Here is a 19,294-nt window from a genome sequence, read left to right as displayed (position 1 = left end):
TGAGGTCTCACAATTCATTTTTAAATGTACATGTATATTTTAAATCAGTTTATATTCTAGACTCCAGCTGTTTCTAGAAACCACATCAAAACAAATTAAGAACAGGGCTTAGCTGTAGAATTGTGGCTCATGACATTGCAGTGAAGAAACCAGTGACTACACTCTTAACATGAGGCTTAACCATGGCAAAGAAACCCACTTCCTTGCTCACTAAGGGAGCTGGGAACCAGGAGCACCGTGCTTCAACGTTGGGACTAGAGGGCTGCTGGAGTAACTTCAAAATCTGGCAACTGGCACCCTATAGTAAATAAACCAAGAGAAAAGAAGTTGCAGTGTGTATGCTACCAGGCCTCAAGAGTCACACACCATCCCTTTCATTTGATCTGCTTCCTGAGAAGCAAGTCATCCACCCCTTTTGAAGAGATGAATGCCAGAGAATATGTGGACATACTTTGAATCAACACAGTCACATTATAATCACATTATAATCATTATAATCACTAATAAATTTTTAAAAGTTGTAACCCTGGGGCAGAGACAGTGGAAAAACTACTGTCCTTAGTGGAGAATGTATCCCTCAGTACTTAAAGCTAATGAACAGGAAGAATCAATTGATACATAGGAAGCAAGAGCTCTTTCCTTCCCTTTTATATTACATCATGTTTTATGTATTTTATAATAAAATCTTGGGAAGAGCCTCCTAAGCAAGTTTTATGGGCCCAGAGGTCACCCCCAGGGATACTCAATTAACTGGATATAATGGTTCAATTCTCACGCCCAACAATGTGATGCTACTTGGGTCCAGCAGTGCTGGAAGCCAACAAGGGCCATATCCAGTGGTGTTCATGTAGTCTTGTGGTCCCTAAAACCAAACACAGGACATCATATATGCAAGGCATATACTCCAAGCTTTTGAGCTATCTCCCCAACCCCATGGAAGTCTCTAGTTTATGACAATTTTCACCCACTTTGTCTAATTCCCAAGAGGTCACTTATTCATAAGACCATTTTCACATTCCTCATATTTTTTTTTACTTTTTGGGTTACACCCGGCAATGCACAGGGGTTACTCCTGGCTCTGCACTCAGGAATTACTCCTGGTGGTGCTGGGGGGACCATATGGGATGCCATATGGGATCGAACCCGGGTTGGCCACGTGCAAGGCAAATGCCCTACTCACTGTACTATTGCTCCAGCTCCTCCTCCTATAATTTTTGCCAAAGAAAAACTATTTTTCAAAGACTGATTTCTGTGGTCAGAGTCAGAGTATGGGGTAGGATATTTGCCTCATTTGCCTTGCATGTGATCAACCCAGGTTCAATCCCTGGCATCTCATATGGTCCTCCAAGCACTCCAGGAGTAAGCTCTGACTTCAGAGCCCGGAGTAACCCTTGAGCATCAACGGGGTGACCCCAAAGCCAAAAGGTAGTTCACTAAGGCAAGATGAAGTAAGACCCATCTCTGCCTATATTTGTCCTTTCTTTCCTTTCTCCTGACAAAAAAAAAATTCAAAGTGTATATTAAGCATCTGTGAGCCTTACAATAGTTCCAAACCTAGCTTTTAACAAGATTTTCTAGAACAGGCCACTTACAAATAACAGCCTTAAGAATAAAAATTTCATGGGCACATAGTGTGCACTCTACTTGATGTACTGCTCAAGTAAATGTTTCACTAGAAAAAACTAACAAACTGTTTAAATTTTCTGATATTTCAGCCTCAGCTGGGAACACCTGAAACGATGAAGGACTACATAACAATTATCAAAGCCTTGCCTGACGACGACACTCCTGAACTTTTAGAAATGCACCCTGAGATCACAAGGGAATTCAGAGAGACCACAGCCCAAAAGTTCATTGAGGACCTCATTGCTCTGCAGCCAAAACCTAGCACAGCTGACCTCCTGATCGGGTAAGAATTCAAGGAGAATTAGAAGTTGAAGCTTGTTAAATATTCATTTGAAGAGGTAGAGAACAAGAGTAATGAAAGGATGCAGACTAAAATATGGTATAAAGTACAATCCAAATATCCCATATAGGGGCCAGTATAGCGGGTAAGGTGTTTGCCTTGCATGTAGCCAACTTGGGTTCAATCCCCGGCATCTCATATGGTGTCCCAAGCACTGCTAGGAGTAATTTTCTAGTTCATAGCCAGGAGGAATCCCTGAGCATCGCTGAGTGTGACCCAAAAAAGCAAAAAAAAAAAAAAAAAAGCAAACAAATATCCCATCTAAAAACATAAAATCTGAATTCTCCAAATAACACAAGTGCAGGACCAGAGAGATCATAGAGAGCTAACAGTGCTTGCTTACCGTCACCCAAGCACCACCAAGAATAACCTCTGAGCACTTCCAGGTGTGGCTCAAAGCAAAAACAAAACAAATCAAACACACACACACACACACACACACACACACACACATGCATGCACGCACGCACACATGCACTCGCACATGCACAAGCACACAAAAATATCCCCAAGTACACAGTAGGCTTCAGTCTTTGAATGGTCATTGAATTTTATCTGGTGAATGGTATTTTTGTTTGTTTGTTTATTTGTTTGTTTTTATTGAATCACAGTGAGAACAGTCACAAAGCCTTTCAGTTCAAGTCTCGGTCAGTCATACAATGATCAAACACCCGTCCCTTCACCAGTGCACATTTTCCACCACCAAGAACCCCAGTATACCCCTCTCCCACCCACCCCCACCTGTGTGGCAGATTTCTGCTTTACACTCTCTCTCTCTCCCTCTCTCTCTCTCTCTCTCTCTCCCTCTCCTTCTCCATTGATCATATTCAATATTAAGACAAAAGACCTAACATTGTTATTTGGAGTTTTCACCAACAAACATTCAGACCTGCCACAAAGACATCATTAGAAAATTTGTTTTCTATTGCTGATTATGAAGAGCATATGATGTCATGTGGCCACAATAGCGACCATGTGAATTTGAATTTCTGATATTTTAGTAATAAACCTAGAGGGATTACTGTCAGAAGCCCCTGGGTTCCGAGATTGGTATGTGTGCCTCTGGGTTCATGGTCGGTCAGAAGCCCGAGGAGGCATTTGAGGGTGGCAATCTGGAGCATTGTCATGGTGGGGAGCAGGGCCAATTCCACCCCCCCCATCCCACGAAGCCCCACGTGCCTCGTCAATGCAGCCTCATACCTGGCTGTTCATTAGACTCTAAAATATGCAGGCCACCATGGTGCCGCCACAAAAGGGGACAGATGGAGGGACAGCCATCCTTCCCCTCCCAGGGTGGCATAGCACCACAGTTAAATACACAGTCCAGATGCATTTTGGTTGGGCATTATATTTTACTCAGATTTTACCACCACCAGTGAATGGTATTTTTAAACTAAATTAGCTTAAATGTGAAATGTCATTTACTCCTAGAGCACTGGAACAAAGAAGTGTTCTATAAGTAGAGATCAATGTGGGGGGTGGGGGAGGGACCAAAGATGTGACTTAATGATAGCATGCATGTCTTGAATGTGGATAAGCTGGATTTGATTCCTGCCCCCAAAAGGGTGGCTGTGGGGTAGGGGGTGAGGGTTAAAGGAAATAGAAGCCCTAATATTTGGAAGCCTATGCCATTCCAACATTTTATATTTGTTTCCTGGATCACAATGTCTCAATATCTTTATCCACTTTTCCATAAACAAGGATCTATGTCTACCCATCCAGGCTATCATGAGAATGATAATAGGATAGTTTGGAAAATCCAAATCTTCAGGCTGCCTTCAACCTGTGACTATAAAACACTACCTTGCTTACTACAACCAGGAATACAAGGCTTAAACCCTCAACAGCTTGATTTCCAAAGGGATTGTTTCACTTTTTGCTCCCAAAATGTGCTCCCATGATCTCGAAGGGGAATCTTGACATCTGCTCAGGAAATAGGCCACCTCTCCAGGCACACTCCTCCTTCCTTCTTCCTCATGTCTGTGTTCCCAGTCCAGCTCCACCACGTGACTCTGTGAACTTCTCTCTCCACTTCTGGCACTTCAGATTCACTTGCGGGGTTGGCCCCCATCAGCAACTCTCAGCCTACTGGTTCAATGAGTTCAATGAGATGATGCCCGGTACCTGCTATGTCAGGAAAACTCAGGCAACTGGCAGTGCTGGGGACCTCCAGGGTGGTCCAGGAATTGAACTTGGATCTGTCACATCCAGGCGTGCACCCTCACCACAGTAACCCTGTCATGTCTTGGCCTGTCATGATCAATTTTACATCCTCTGCTGTCGCAAATCTTTTCCTATTAAAGCATTTCAAGATTTTAGATTTCCATCTTTCCACTCACTAAACATGACCTTGAATGAATTCCACCGAGAAATCCAACTTTACAATCAGAAACTGTCTTGTGAGGGGTCAGAGCAATAGTACATCGGGTAGGGTGCTTGTCTTACACATGGTCAACCCAGGTTCAATCCTCGGAACCTTAGATAGTTCCCCGTGCCTGCCAGCAGTGATTCCTGAGGGTAGAGCCAGGAGAAATCCCTGAGCACTTCTGGGTGTGGCCCAAAAATTAAAAAAGGAATTAAATCCAATGAGAAAGCTGAGAAATTAAAAAGCAGAGAATTCTGTTTGTTCTGATTTGTAAACTGACTCAGCAGTTTTGCTTAGCTACCAAGCGTACTCCAAGGCTTCCAGATCACCCAGGCTTTGAAGGAGCACAGTCATTGGACTGAGTAATTCCCCCTAAAGAAGCAGAAAGAAGGAGCTCAGAAGAGGTGTGTCCCCAATAGCCAGAATCTAGAAACAACCTAAATGCCTGAGAACAGACGACTGGTTAAAGAAACTCTGGTACACCTACACAATGAAATACTATGCAGTTATTAGGAAAGATGAAATCATAAAATTTGCTTAAAGGGAATGATCCTGGAGAGTATAATGCTAAGTGAAGTGAGTCAGAAAAAGAGGGACAGACATAGAATGATTGCACTCATTTGTGGAATATAAAGTATCATAATATGAGACTAATACCCAACAATAGTAGAGACAGGGCCAAACAGATTGCTCCACAGTTGGAAGCCTCATGAGCTAGGAAGAAGGCAACTGGAATAAAGAAGGGATGACTAAGTCAATGATGGTTGGAGGGATTGTCTAGGATGGGAGATGTGTGCTGAAAGCAGATAAAGGACCAGACATTATGACCTCTAAGTATTTGTATTGAAAACCAGAATGCCCATAAGTAGAGGGAAAGAAGGAAACTGTCTTTCATAGAGGCAGGGGGCCTGTTGGATAGGGAGGGAGGAGGATACTGGGGACATTGGTGGTGGAAAATGTGCACTGGTGGAGAGATGGGTGTTTGATCATTGTATGACTGAAATTCAAATATGAAAGCATTGTAAGTGTAGTTCACAGTGATTAAAAAAAATAGGTGTGTCCCTTCCCTTTCTCCCCCCATTAACTGTCAACCACTAACCTGAGCTCTGGTTTCTGCGTCTCTTGGAAGATTCCAAACAACTGTTTCCGCCTGAGTGTTTTATGGCTGTGCTCCATATCACAACCTTACTCACACCTGCACCCACACTGTCTTCACCCCTGAGTGGTTACCAGAAACCCTGGTATGAAAACAGACAAACTCAACAGGCTGTCGGCTCCTTAGGCCACCTCTCTTGGCCTGCTGGTCTCCCCTTCTTTGTTGCAGGCTTGGGACTTCTTTCATGCACATGTTTATCTAAAGGCTGGAGCGATAGCACAGCTGGTAGGGCGTTCGCCTTACACACGGCCAACATGGCCGACCCGAGTTCGATTCCTCCGCCCCTCTCGGAGAGCCCGGCAAGCTACCGAGAGTATTCGATATGCCAGACACAGTAACAACAAAGTCTCCAATGGAGACGTTACTGTGCCTGCTCGAGCAAATCTAAAGAATATTTTATTCTTTTTTTTAATATAAGAATATTTTACCAAAATAATCCGAGGAAAACTTCAACTCCTTGCAAACATGTCAGGTACACTAGGCTCCCAGAGCAATAGTACAGTGGGGAAGGCACTTGCCTCGCACACAGTCGACCATAAGCTCCCCACATGGTCCCTTGAGCCTTCCAGGAGTGACCCCTGAGCAAAGAGTAAGGTGTAAGGCCTGAGCACTGCTGAGTGTGGACCAAAAAACAAACAAATGGAAAACAATCAGACAGTGGTAACATGAGACTCACTCCATGGTCTCACGTTCCCCTGTCTTGTGGCTTTGTGGCTCTGTGACACTGTTTCCCTGGAGAGAAGGCCGTTTCTGGTTTGCCCTGCTCTGTAGCATGTTGTTTTCTCTATTACTTCTGCAGCCGTAAGAAGAGTGACAATGAACAAGTGATGGCGATTATAATGGACTTGCTGAAGCGTCTGCCCTTATCTGTAGAGAAAGAAGACTGTGCTGGAACTCAGAGCACCCTGAAGTGCATCCTGTCCAGCCCCATGTGGGAGTCTCTGAATAAAACTTTGAAAGGTGAGACTAGCATAAGATGCACCCCTCAGTCTCCTCAGGAAAGGATTCTGGCATCAGAAGGAAGAGAGACAAAAAGTACCCCAGGAGTAGAAAGATTGCGATGAGGGGCCAGAGATATAGCTCAATGGACTGAGAGCATGCTTGGCATGTGGGATGCCTGAATTCAATCTCCAGTACCTCATGGTCCCTGAGCACCCACAGGAATGACCCCTGAGCAAAGCCAGAAGTAGGCCCCAAGCACTGGCAGGTGTGGTCCCAAAACAAAGACTAAGATGAGATGGGAGGCTGTATCTCTGCTACCTGCTTCTCTCCCTTCTTGGGAGATAGAGAGAAGAAAATGATGCTGCATGGGCCTGGAAAAATAGTACAGTCAGTGGGGTGATTGCTTTGCAGATAGCTGATCTGGACTTGATCCCCGCAGGACCCCAGATGATCCCTCGAGCATCACCAGGAGTGATCCCTGAGTGCAGAGCCAGGAGTACACATTCAGTACCTCTGAGTGTGGCCAAAAAACAAACCAAATAAAAATTTATTAATTAATTTAAAAATAAGAGGAAAGGGCCTGAGCAGGCACTTGCCTTGCACATGGCTGACCCGGGTTTGATCCCTGCTATCCCATATGGTCCCTTAAACCCCACCAGGATAATTCCTATCCTGAGCATCACCAGGTGTGGCCAACAAATTAAAAAATAGATATATAGATAAAAAGGGAGGATGGAGAGGCCCAAGGGAGACAGCACCAGTTTAATTGTACCCAAGTTAGCTCCCCAGCTCTAAGGATCTCAAATATTGTATTGCAATAACTTACTCAGGTAAATTTCAACATCCATTTTTTAGTTCTTTAAAAATGGGTCATGGGGTTGGGGGTCAGAGAGATATTACAACAGGTAAGGTGCTTGCCTTGCATATGACTGACCCATGTTCAATTCCCAGGTCCCCATATTGTCCCCCAAGCCTGCCAGGAGTCATCCCTGAGTGCAGAGTCAGGAGTAAGTCCTGAGCACAGTCAAGTCTGGTTCAAAATGTAGAGGGGAAAGAAAAGATCATTTGAGGGGGCAGAGGGTTAGTACAGTGGGTAAGACACTTACCTTGCATGCAGCTGATTTGGATTCCAGTTGTGACACAAAACACACAAAAGGTTTATTTGACACTAAATATTAAGCAGTAGTCTATCCAAAGGGCTGGAGCGATAGCACAGCGGGTAGGGCGTTTGCCTTGCACACAGTCAACATGGCCGACCTGAGTTTGATTCCTCCGCCCCTCTCGGAGAGCCCGGCAAGCTACGGAGAGTATCTCGCCCGAACGGCAAAGCCTGGCAAGCTACCTGTGACGTATTCGACATGCCAAAAACAGTAACAACAAGTCTCACAATTTGTTGTGAGATGTTACTGGTGCCCACTCAAGCAAATCGATGAACAACTGGAAGACAGTGCTACAGTGCTACAGTCTATCCAAATAATACTGTTGTTTAGGTCAATGATTACTGAACTAGGGTTAATGGGTTAAATCCAATACTAGCATTTGCTTTGCACAGCCTATAAGCCAAGATATTTTATACTTTGTGTGTGTGTGTGTGTGAGTGTGTGTGTGTGAGTGTGTGTGGATGTTTGTATGTGTGTTTGTAGTTACCAAAGACTGAGGGTGATGTGGGGAGTTCTTATGGATTTTGTTGCTATTTTATGTTTTGCTAAGGCTGGAACCCAGGGCCTGAAACATGCTAGCCATGTGCTCTACCATTGAGCTATATCCTTTCTTCCCATTTTTTATTTTTTAATCATTTGAAAAATCAAGAGAAGAATAATGTGTGATATGTAAATGTTGTGTGAAATTCAAACTTGAGATCCCTTATTGAAATGCGGCCATGTCTGTTTGTCTGCATAGTCGCACGACGTATTCATCTCCAAGGGGAAAATCTGGGTGTTTTCCAGGAAACCCTAGAAGCCCTAAAAAGACTCATTGGTCTTCACAGAAAATCTTCCCTGTCCCTGGTCTACACACATTAAATTCCTCTAACTTGTGTCCAGAGAAAGTCCTTTTACCCTATATGTGTTGTAACTTTAACTTTTTTTTTTCTCAATCCAGGTTATGATCCCCTTATACATTCGGTCTTGTTAACTTTTCTGTGCCAAGAAATTGAACGATTTGATAAGTTATTAATTATTGTACATAATTCTTTGAATGATCTTCAACTTTCTCTAAAAGGAATGTACTTTTTTACTGATGAGTTGGATGAGTTATATCACTCCTTTCTTAATATGAAAGTGCCAGCATTGTGGCAGGTAACTAACAATGACTTTCTATTTACTTACTTGATAAAAAAAAATTAATGTCTGAGGGTCAGAGAGGTAGTAAAGTGGGTAGGGGGCTTACCTTGCACGCAGCTGACTCAGTTCAATCCCAGAACCCCACATGTTCCCCAGGCCCCTTGGGAATGATCCCTGAGTACAGAACAAGGAGTAAACCCTGAGCACCCTCCAAGTGTGGATCAAAAATAAATAATAAGGGCCGGAGCAATAGCACAGCGGGTAGGGCGTTTGCCTTGCACACGGCCAATCCAGGTTCGATTCCCAGCATCCCATATGGTCCCCTGAGCACTGCCAGGGCTGATTCCTGAGTGCAGAGCCAGGAGTAACCCCTGTGTGTCGCCAGGTGTGACCCAAAAATAAATAAATAAATAAATAAATAAATAATAAATGTCTCAATTCCAGAAGAGAAACAAATTAACTACGGTACTACTACATGATGAAATATTATTACTGTTAAAACGTAATGACTGATTTGCTGTGAATGTAGAGAAAAATTGTCAATTTGACTTAAATAATTGCATCTAAGAGATGTTATCAGAAGTTTATAATACCATAAAATTAAAAACAACTCAACTATTTATTATTAGGAATCTGGTTAGCTAAATTATGTTGCATCCAAAGCACGCTGATTCAAGCTGATATGAAAATACCTCTGAAATGTATTGCTAATAGCTGGAAATGATCCTTTTGGACAGGAAATGGGTGCTGAAAGTAGGTAAAGGAATATAGTTTATAACCTTTCAGTATCTGTATTACAAACCATAAGGTCCCGAGAGAGAGAGAGAGAGAGAGAGAGAGAGAGAGAGAGAAGAAAGAAAAGAAAAAAAGTGCCTTGTAATAGGGGTCAAAGATATAGTATAGCAGGTAAGGCATTTGCTTTGTATGCAGCTGATCATAAGCGCAGAGGTAGGAATAAGCCCTGAGCACAGTCAGGGCTTGTCCCCCAAAAAGAAATAAAGAACTTTAATTCACTAAATGCACTAAAGAGCTGATAAGAAAATAAGAAATTAACAGGCAAAATCTAAAGCAAGAGGCCAGAGAGATAGTATAGCCAGTAGGGAAGTCGCCTTCAACACAGCCAACCAGGGCTCAATCCCTGCCACCCCATATGGTTCCCAGAGAAACACCAGGAGTGATCCCTAAACACAGAGCTAGGAGTAAGACCTGAGCATCACTGGGTGTGACCCTCCCCCAAAAAAATTACAGTAAGAGAACACAAATGCCTCTGTAGCTCAATATTAGAAAAAGAATGTTTCAGTGAAAGCATACCAAGAATTTAGCCCTGAGAGTATTTGTTACAAATGCTATACAAACAGCTAGCTGATTTAGCGGTCTGTAGGGAAGAAGGGACAAACATCAGTTCCAGGGCTCAACCAAGGTGAAATGTCTGATGTCAGATCAGCACCTCAAAGAATTCTACTCTCATACAGAAAAGCAGCCAGAAAAAAAGTCTGATCACCTCTGCAACTCCCAGGGCTCTGCAGCAAAGAACAAGAGGGAAGGGTTGGAGAAGATTGTTCAGTAGGTAGAGCACTTGCCTTGTACATGGCCACCCTGGATTTGATTCCTGGAAACCCATATGGTCCCCTGAATACTACCAGGAGTGATTCCTGAGTGCAGAAGCAGAGTAACCCCTGAGCATCACAGGGTGTGATCAGAAAAAAAGGGGGGGAAGGGTCAGGGTGGAGAACATGAGGAAAAGAAAGAAAATCTTTCCCTGAGCCTTGGTAAATGGCAGCTTCCCACTTTAAACAACCAGTGTTGGACAGGAGAGACAGTACAGCAGGTAAGCACATGGCCAACCCAGTTGGACCCCCCAGCATCACATGTGGTCCTCTGATGGCAGGTGTGATCTCTGAACACAGAGTCAGAAGGAAACTGAGCACTGCCCCTTGCAGCTTCCAAAAGAAACATAAAAGTAAAGGACTGATGGCCCAAATTAATGTAGGGTACACATGGAAAAGTAATCTCAAAGCCTTTCTGAAAGGATCACTTGATCACTTGATCACTTGACTTCCCGTTAATCATCGATTTGCTCGAGTGGGCACCAGTAACGTCTCCATTCGTCCCTGTCACATGCTAGTGTAGCTCAATGGCGTCTGTTCGTTCTAGGAACACAAAGAGCTTCAAACTGATCGTTCAGGGTCTTGACGAATAAGTCTGACCATCTTGTAGGTGGGTGGCCACGCCGTCTTTTGACGTCCCACGGAATCCAGTCGGTAATGACTCTAGTCCAGCAGTCGTCTCCAAATCTCATTACGTGTCCAGCCCATCTGATTTTCGACGCCTTGGCAAATGAGATAGTGTTCCCTGATTCTTGACCTTCGACAGAGATCGGAACTCCGGATTCTTTCTCTCATTTGAGTGAAACGTGATACTCCAAGCATAGCTCTTTCAATTCCTCTTTGGGAGACCCAAATAGCGTTCTCATCCTGTTTTCGTAGGGCCCAGGGCACTGAGGTGTATGTTAATGCAGGAAGAACTGTGGAATTGAAGAGATGTGCCCAGACCCAGAGGTTCTTCATCCACTTAGCTATTTCTTTGATGCTCTTAAAGGCATTCTAAGCCTCTCTCTTCCTGCACAACTCAAGTGCCAGGTCATTCGTCATGTTGACTTCTCAACCTACATACACATAACTTTTGCATGTGGAGATGGTCATTCCATTGAGAGCGAATGGAATGTCAGGAATGAGACTGTTTCTCATAAACATTGTCTTCGTGAGATTCAGCTGGATCCCAACCTTTCCACATTCACAGTCGAAGTCGGCCAGCATTTGTGCCATTTGGCTAATGTTTGGTGTTATTAGAACAATGTCATCAGCAAAGCGGAGGTGGCGTAGTTGCCGACCATCTATCTTCACTCCCATTCCTTCCCATTCCAGTCGTCGCATGACGTTCTCGAGGGTGGCACTGAAGAGTTTTGGTGAAATGGTATCACCCTGCCGAACCAACCCCTCTCTTGACATTGATGATCACTTTGTAGAATGGTGGGATCCTGGTAGTCAATCCGTAATACAGCTCACAGAGGATCCTGATGTATTGAGTTTGGATGCCCTGATTGACTAGGACTTTAATCACCGCTTCCATCTCAATAGAGCCAAAGGCCTTCTTTAAATCAATGAACATTAGACAGAGCGGCATCTTGAACTCCCGAGAAACCTCAATGAGCTTGGTTATCATGTGGATATGGTCAATCGTGCTGAATCCTTTTCGAAAACCAGCTTGCTCGCATGGTTGTCCTTCATCTAGTGTTCTGCCAATCCTGTTCAGGATGACTCGAGTGAACAGCTTGTAGATGACAGACAATAGGCAGATCAGGCGATAGTTGCCAATGTCGTGGATGTTTCCCTTTTTGCAGAGTAGTACAGTCCTGCTGGTTTTCCACTGGGATGAAACCTTGCATTCAGACAGGTAGCGTGTGAAGAGCCGAGCCAGTGTATTAATGAGTACTGATGGCAGGTTCTTCGGGTGTTCAGGTCTGATCTTGTCTGGGCCAGGTTCTGTTCGTTTCTTTACCGATGAAATGGCGTGTCAGATTTAGGAAGGGAGAACGTTGGGAACGATATATCCATCCTGAGAAATTTGGTATGTGGGCAGGTGGATGTGGCTATCAAAGAGATCTGAGTGCAAGTCATGGACAATCTTCTCCATTGCCCTTCTGGAAGATGTGATAGATCCATCAGGACCTCTGGAAGAAGGAAGAAGTAATATTCCTTATAAGCCTCAGGGAATTCCTCAGTCTTTTGCAAGGGGAATGAACAGTCAGTCTAAATAGCCAAATGGACTGAAAAAGAAGATATTATAGGCAAGAACCACAACAAATAAACAGTGCAAACTGACCCAAATACTTAAGGTAATAGAGTTATCAAACATGAAAACAAAAGACTTTCTATGGATCCTGGAATAAACAGACTTAAACAAGCTATATAGCTCAAAGAACAAGAAACTATTCACAAAGACAGCAGGCTTGACAGGAGATTGAACCCTGTTGGAAGCAGATTTCTCCATACAATAAATTGGTAAGAATGTATCCAGGAGGGCAAAGAAATCCTTCAGGAGGGAAGGGACTTGCCTTGCATGCTGGTTAACAACCCTCTTCCTTGCCCAGTTCTATCCCCAGCACTGCCTATGGTGCCTCAAACATTGTCAGGGACCACAGCTGAATACAAAACCAGGAATAGCCCCTGAGCACTGCCAAATGTGGCCCAAATACATTAACCCACTCCTCAAAAAAAATTATTCAGAATGCAGAAAAAGGGACCAATGGACCAAACATAATAACCTCTCAGTATCTGCATTGCAAATCATAATGCCCAAATACTTTTTGAGAGAGTATGGGGAATATTGTCTGCCGTGAAGGCATGGAGAAGGTGAGAAGGGAGAGGGTATAGCGGGTATATTGGTGGTGGGGAATATGCACTGGTGGAGGGATGGGTATTTGATCATTGTGTGACTGTAACCCAAACATGAAAGCTTGTAACTATCTCATGGTGATTTAATAAAATTAAAAGAAGAAAGAAAGAAAGAAAGAAAGAAAGAAAGAAAGAAAGAAAGAAAGAAAGAAAGAAAGAAAGAGAAAGACTAAAGAATGAAAACAATGGCCCACACAGTACCACATGTTCAGACCTAAGAGTTGAATCATCCAAGCCTCTTAGCCAGCCAATTATCAGGCATGGTTCCAGAGCATTATCCGAGCATTGCTTGGGAGGATTAAAAATTTGATTAATTGATGGGGCTGGAGCGATAGCACAGCGGGTAAGGCGTTTGCCTTGACGCAGCCAACATGGCCGACCTGGGTTCGATTCCCAGCATCCCATATGGTTCCCCGAGCACTGCCAGGAGCAATTCCTGAGTGCATGAGCCAGGAGTAACCCCTGAGCATCGCCGGGTGTGACCCAAAAAGCAAAAAAAAAAAAAAATTGATTAATTGATAATATATGTGTCGGTTTATTTCTGGGCTCTCTATTTCAGTGTTCTTCAACTTTTCACACTTGGGCTGGCTCCTGTTCAGTGGTTGAAGACTACTCCTCTATTCTTTTGCACTGGTGCAGTTTTATGACAGTACCCTACTATTTTTCTTATTATAGCTTTATAATGTGCCTTGAAAGAAGGAATATGCCTACATTGTTGTTCTTCCTTCTTGGTATTGGTTTGACTTTATGGTTCCATATAAATTGTAGGCAGGTCTTCTATTTCTGTGGACCATGTCATTGGAATTTCCCCTTCCCTTGATTGTTGTAGTGACTTGATGAACCCACATTTGGTTTTGGCACTTGCCAAAGATGAAACTCTTGTATTTTTTAAGAATTTTTTATAAAGTCACCATGATTTACAAAGTTATTTGTAGTTGAGTTTCAGGCATACAATGTTCCAACACTCATCCCATCTTCAGTGTCTACTTCCCTCCCCAATATTCCCCGGGATCACTTCCACACACACACCCCCACCCCAGCCTACCTCCTTAACAGACACATTTTCAAGTTCGTTACGGTTTGGATCTCATGGTGACAGTATGGTTAGTTCTGTGGTTCAGATACATATATCTCAGCCCCACACCACCAATGTATCCAAGGCCACTGGCCCCTGCCCCTGTTAACTCCATCTTCCTCCTCTTAACTCCCGCCTCAGCTTCCCTGGCCTCAATTCTCTTTAGTTGTGGTGTTGGCATGCATTTGGTTGCAGTGTGTCAGAGGTCCAACACTTTGTTGTAGCATCAGGTCACAAACATCAGTGCCAACAGGATTTCACTTGGCAAGTAGGACAGCCCTGGGGACGGAACTCATGGTTGCATATATACAAGACAGGTACTCTACTGGGCCTGCCTGTTGGGTTTTTATCAGGATTGCATTGTATATAGATAACTGTAGGCAGTATAGACACTAATTCCTCCAATCCAAAAGAAAAAGGCAATAACTTTCCGATTATCTGTGACTTCAACATTTTCAATGTGTTGCAGATTTTAGGATAGAGGTCTTTTACCTCCTTCGTTAAAGTTATTAGTGTATGTTTTATTGTTTCTGTGGTAAATGAAATTGTTTTCTTCATTCACCTTTCAGATAGTCTTTGTACCTATCTAGAAATGTAACTTGGTTCTCTATCTTGATTTTTTTTATCCTGCAGCTTTACAGAGTTCACTTACTAATTCTAATAGCTTGTGGTTTTTGAAATCTTTCAGATCTCTAAGAAGATGCCATCTGAAAGCAATGATAATTTAATATCTTTCTTCCTGTCTTAGATGTCTTATGTATCTCCTTGCCTAATAGCCCTACTCTGACTTCCAATACTGGGCCAAACAAAAATAACAAGACTGGGCATCCTTGCTTAGAGGAAAGGTTTTTCATTTTCCACTGTTAGCATTGAGTTTCTTATGAATGACTTTTAATATGCTGAGATATTTCTTCTTTACCTAATTTCCTTCATTTTTATCATTAAAATATATTTAATTTTGTGAAATAGCTTTGCTGTTTATATTGAAATGATGATTATTTTCCATTAAGATAATGCTGTTTTGCCCCAATCATGGTTTCCAGCATTCTCACTATGTATGTACTTTAACATTGAGAATACCTACTCCTTACAAATTATTTCTTCTGGGAAAAATTTGTTTATATGTTCCCCATGACCCTCAAGACAAAGCTGGAGTAATAAAATTAAATTACATGCCTGTCTCAAAATCCCAACAGAAACATGCCTACAAGTCCTGTAAACCCCTGGTGTCCTGGGTCAATGATCTCATCCAGCGTGTGAATTTCTTCAATACCTGGACCAAAATGGCATATGCTGCAATACATAATAGGTATGGATGAAAGAGCATCACATTCTTCCTTCCTTTTGCTCAAGGTTTAACCATTTAAAACATTATTTCACATACTTGGTCTCTGGGTTCTCACACCATCTGAGGGAAAAAGCCAGGGAGGCATTCTTATCTTCACTTTAGGATGAGTAAAGGAACCCTAAGCAGCTGAGAGTCTTGTCCATGGTAATTCTATTCCAAGGACAGAGCAAGGACCACACCCCAGTACGTTTCTCTTTCTATTATTCTATATTGTCACAGTCACAGTCCTCCCGTTGTTCATCGATTTGCTCGAGCGGGCCCAGTAACGTCTCCATCATGAGACTTATTGTTACTGTGTTTGGCATATAGAGTACGTCACAGGGAGCTTGCCAGGCTCTGCCATGCGGGCGAGATACTCTCGGTAGCTTGCTGAGCTCTCCGAGAGGAGCGGAGGAATTGAACTCGAGTCGGCCATGTTGGCTGCATGCAAGGCAAATGCCCTACCGCTGTGCTATCACTCCAGCCCTTTTGGCTAAGATCAAGTGTAGTATCTGTTCTTATCAGTTTAATATTCTATATTATACCCTGCAAAACTAGCAAGGGTAAATCAAAAGGGAAATAAAAAATTAGTTGCATGTAATATTTAATGGGTTTGACACAGAATACAAACTATTTGAAAGGCCTAAAGTGCCTGGTGACACATTTTGCTGAGTGCTTTACTCACACTAACTTACTTCCTTCTCATAGTAATCCCAGGTGACAAATATCATCTATCACTATTCTCGTTTTAGAGCAACAGCCAAAGTTGCCCAAATCCACTGTCTTCCAAAGCACGTTGTGGTGTCAGGTCTTAGCTGGTTTCCATCCATGTACAGGATAAGGTGTTGTGAATATGGCAGAACTTGAGATTTAAAGGAAAGGCAGAAAGGAGAAAATGGCTCAGGACGTCTAAGTGGGATGTTACAACACCCTTGATGGCTCCATCCCATGCTCTGTCTTCCACTAGGTATCTGAAATTCATCACTCCTTGGATGTCCAAAATTTTATCAAAAAACTTGAAGCCTGCCTATTTGCAGAGAGAGAGTGACATGGGTAGAGAAGGATTTCCTACCAAATACTGGTTCCCAGCTTTCTTTTTCCCACAAGGTGAGTGTAAGAATCAAGGAACAATCCCACACTTGACACAGGCAAGCTTGGCCCCAGTCCCTCCCTGGCTATACTTTCTTCCTCCCTGTGAGGATGAGAGGATCCTACAGCACCTGTGCATCTCCAAAGTTCTCGGGCCCGGTCTTGCACTCAAGTACATCCTTGATCCTCCCACTACCCTACCAAATGCCTCTCGTTCTTGGTACACCTCACATGCACCTTGGCAGAGCTTCCCTTTCTCACCTCCGGTCACTGATCCTGTGATGTCAGTGAGTGACATTAGTTTTCTCCCAAAGTTCACTGCATTCTTTTGACTGAGGGACAGGGAGTTTGGGGGTCACATCCAGTCATCCAGTGGTGCTCAGGGATTACTCCTGTTCCTGTGCTTAGGGCTCACTCCTGGCATTGCTCGGGGAATCAATCATATGCAGTTCTGGGGATCAAACCAGAGTCAGCCACATGCAAGGCAAGCACCTTCACCCCTATATTATTTCTCTGGCCCCTATGGAGTGTAAGGGATTCATCAGATGAACACCTACAAGGGATTTGATTTCTCATTCATTTACCCACTGAACAGGAAAAAAGGATGAGTATTGGTTGTGTCATAAATGTCCAACAAGACAAACATCCAATCATAAGATATAACTGACACCAACACATGATGAGGGTGTGATAGGAGGTTTAAAGTGCCAACACTGGGGCTGAGAAATAGTAAAGTGGGTAAGGTGTTTGCTTTGTACAAAGCCAACCCAGGTTCATCCCTAAGCACCCCACATGGAAGGGAGCCTGTTTCAGGGAGACAAGAAGTCATGGCAAGTTTGAGATGTTTGGAGAATCCAAACACAATGTTCATTCAGCAGTTGGGTCTGTGGGGCAGGAGCTCAGGAGAATGGCTTGGGTCGGATTGAATAGTGTGTGACCGAGATGAGCACCTCCAGCAAAGACACAGCATGTCAGCTCCCACCACAAACACAGAACCCATCAAAATCCACATCTCTTCTCTCACGGCCTGTAGCCCCCTGAGATGAACATGGGGAGGAGTCAGTCGTTTCTGGCTGGCCCCAGAGAAATGCTCTTTGGTCTTGATGAATGATAGAGAAATGTGAGAAAGATTATCCAAGGAGGAGGATAGGAGCAAAGGTCTTCAACTCAGGCACCCTTGGTGGATTGTTTATGGAATAGCAAAGAGGTGGCATTCCAGTCTAAAAGGTGTGGGCAGGACTGGGGATTTAATTGCGTAGTCAAGGAATTAAAATGACTCTGTGAGCACCTGAGGCAGATTCCAGGCCCTAGTCATAGGATGAAGTTACTAAACTGACTTTTTTATGCAACATGGGTTAGCAGGGGAAAGAGGAGATTGTGGGAAACAGAAAACTGAAGAGTTGTGTTGGGGGTGGGGAGGTGGTTCGAAAGGCTGGAGTGCATGCTTTGCTTGCATAAGGCCTGAGTTTGATCGTCAGTACCATATCGTTCCATGAGCACCACTGGCAGTGCCATCCAAGCAATATTGCAGGATTAGTCTCTGAGCACTGCAGGTGTGCAAACAACCCCTTCCCCCCCAAAAAGACACAAAAGTACAATCTGAATATGCCTGAGCAAAATAGTATAAGGTTTTGTTTGTGTAAATAGGGAACAGAAGGAAGGAAAATAATGTGTGTGTGTGTGTGTGTGTGTGTGTGAGAGAGAGAGAGAGAGAGAGAGAGAGAGAGAGAGAGAGACAGAGACAGAGACAGAGACAGAGACAGAGACAGAGAAGGGGGGTGCTTGGTTTCAGGTATAGTTCTACCTAGGCGATCCATTTGTCTTGATCAAATGGCCATCTTCGTCATTCCTCATTTCTTAAGATTCTACTTTCCTCTCTCTCGCTCTCTTTCTCACTCTCTCTGCAATCAAAGGGCAAAAAGGTGGCCACAGGCAGTTTAGCAACTCGTTTCCCTTTCCCTGAGGCCCATATACCAGTTTCTGAAAAGACTATGACATTCTCCATCACACCCTGTAGCCCATTGTTATTGCCAGAAGGGTGACATACTCTGACCCTCCAATACTGGGTCAGACATGGGTAAGACCCATCTCCCCACAAATGAATCTAGCAAGGATGGGTTGACGAGAATCTGGCTGGAACAGGACCTACCAAAACAGCATGGTAGCCCACGCTACCCAGGACGCTCATGCATCTGGTGCAGCTGATATCTCAAGCCTGAGTTAGGGGCTGGACCCACACACTCCTCCTTCCTTCCTCCTGCATCTCCCAGCTCTCCTCTGCTTCATCCTCCGCAAGAGACTTCAGCACTGCTAACCACAGCAGTAACTTTAGGGAAACAGTCCCTGAATCTTAATCCCTGAAACTCATAGGATCATATTGATGTGTTTTTCTTCTCCAAAGCCTTTCTTACTTCTGTGCTTCAAGACTTCGGAAGGTACCAAGGAATCCCTCTGAATGCTCTCACTTTCACCCACAAAGTAATCTCTGATAATCCCAATGCCAACGAAGACGCGATGTTCTCCCTAGTTTTGCAAAGGAGACTCAACATGATCCGGAAAGCCTTTAAGGTACTGGAGAGCTTACAGGTGTTGGGGAAGGAGCTGAGAAACTGAACTCCTGGCTTCTGAGCACTGCACC

General features: G+C 43.8%; 1 protein-coding gene and 1 pseudogene across 1 annotated transcript in view; both read left to right on the top strand.

Annotated features, from left to right (window-relative positions):
* The window catches only part of DNAH14 (dynein axonemal heavy chain 14), a 342,385-nt gene that overhangs the window by 321,096 nt on the left and 1,995 nt on the right, over positions 1-19,294 (top strand). Inside the window, 6 exon segments of the mRNA XM_056107024.1 lie at positions 1,716-1,909; positions 6,287-6,447; positions 8,530-8,726; positions 15,437-15,549; positions 16,535-16,674; positions 19,058-19,224. Of these exon segments, the coding sequence (XP_055962999.1) occupies positions 1,716-1,909; positions 6,287-6,447; positions 8,530-8,726; positions 15,437-15,549; positions 16,535-16,674; positions 19,058-19,224 (972 nt within the window).
* On the top strand, positions 16,040-16,173 carry LOC130016817 (uncharacterized; annotated as a pseudogene).

Source organism: Sorex fumeus, unplaced genomic scaffold (genome assembly GCF_029834395.1).
Source record: "Sorex fumeus unplaced genomic scaffold, SorFum_2.1 ptg000007l, whole genome shotgun sequence".
NCBI lineage: Eukaryota > Metazoa > Chordata > Mammalia > Eulipotyphla > Soricidae > Sorex > Sorex fumeus.
Note: the sequence above shows the minus strand (reverse complement) of the source record. Positions and strands in the feature narration are given on the sequence as shown.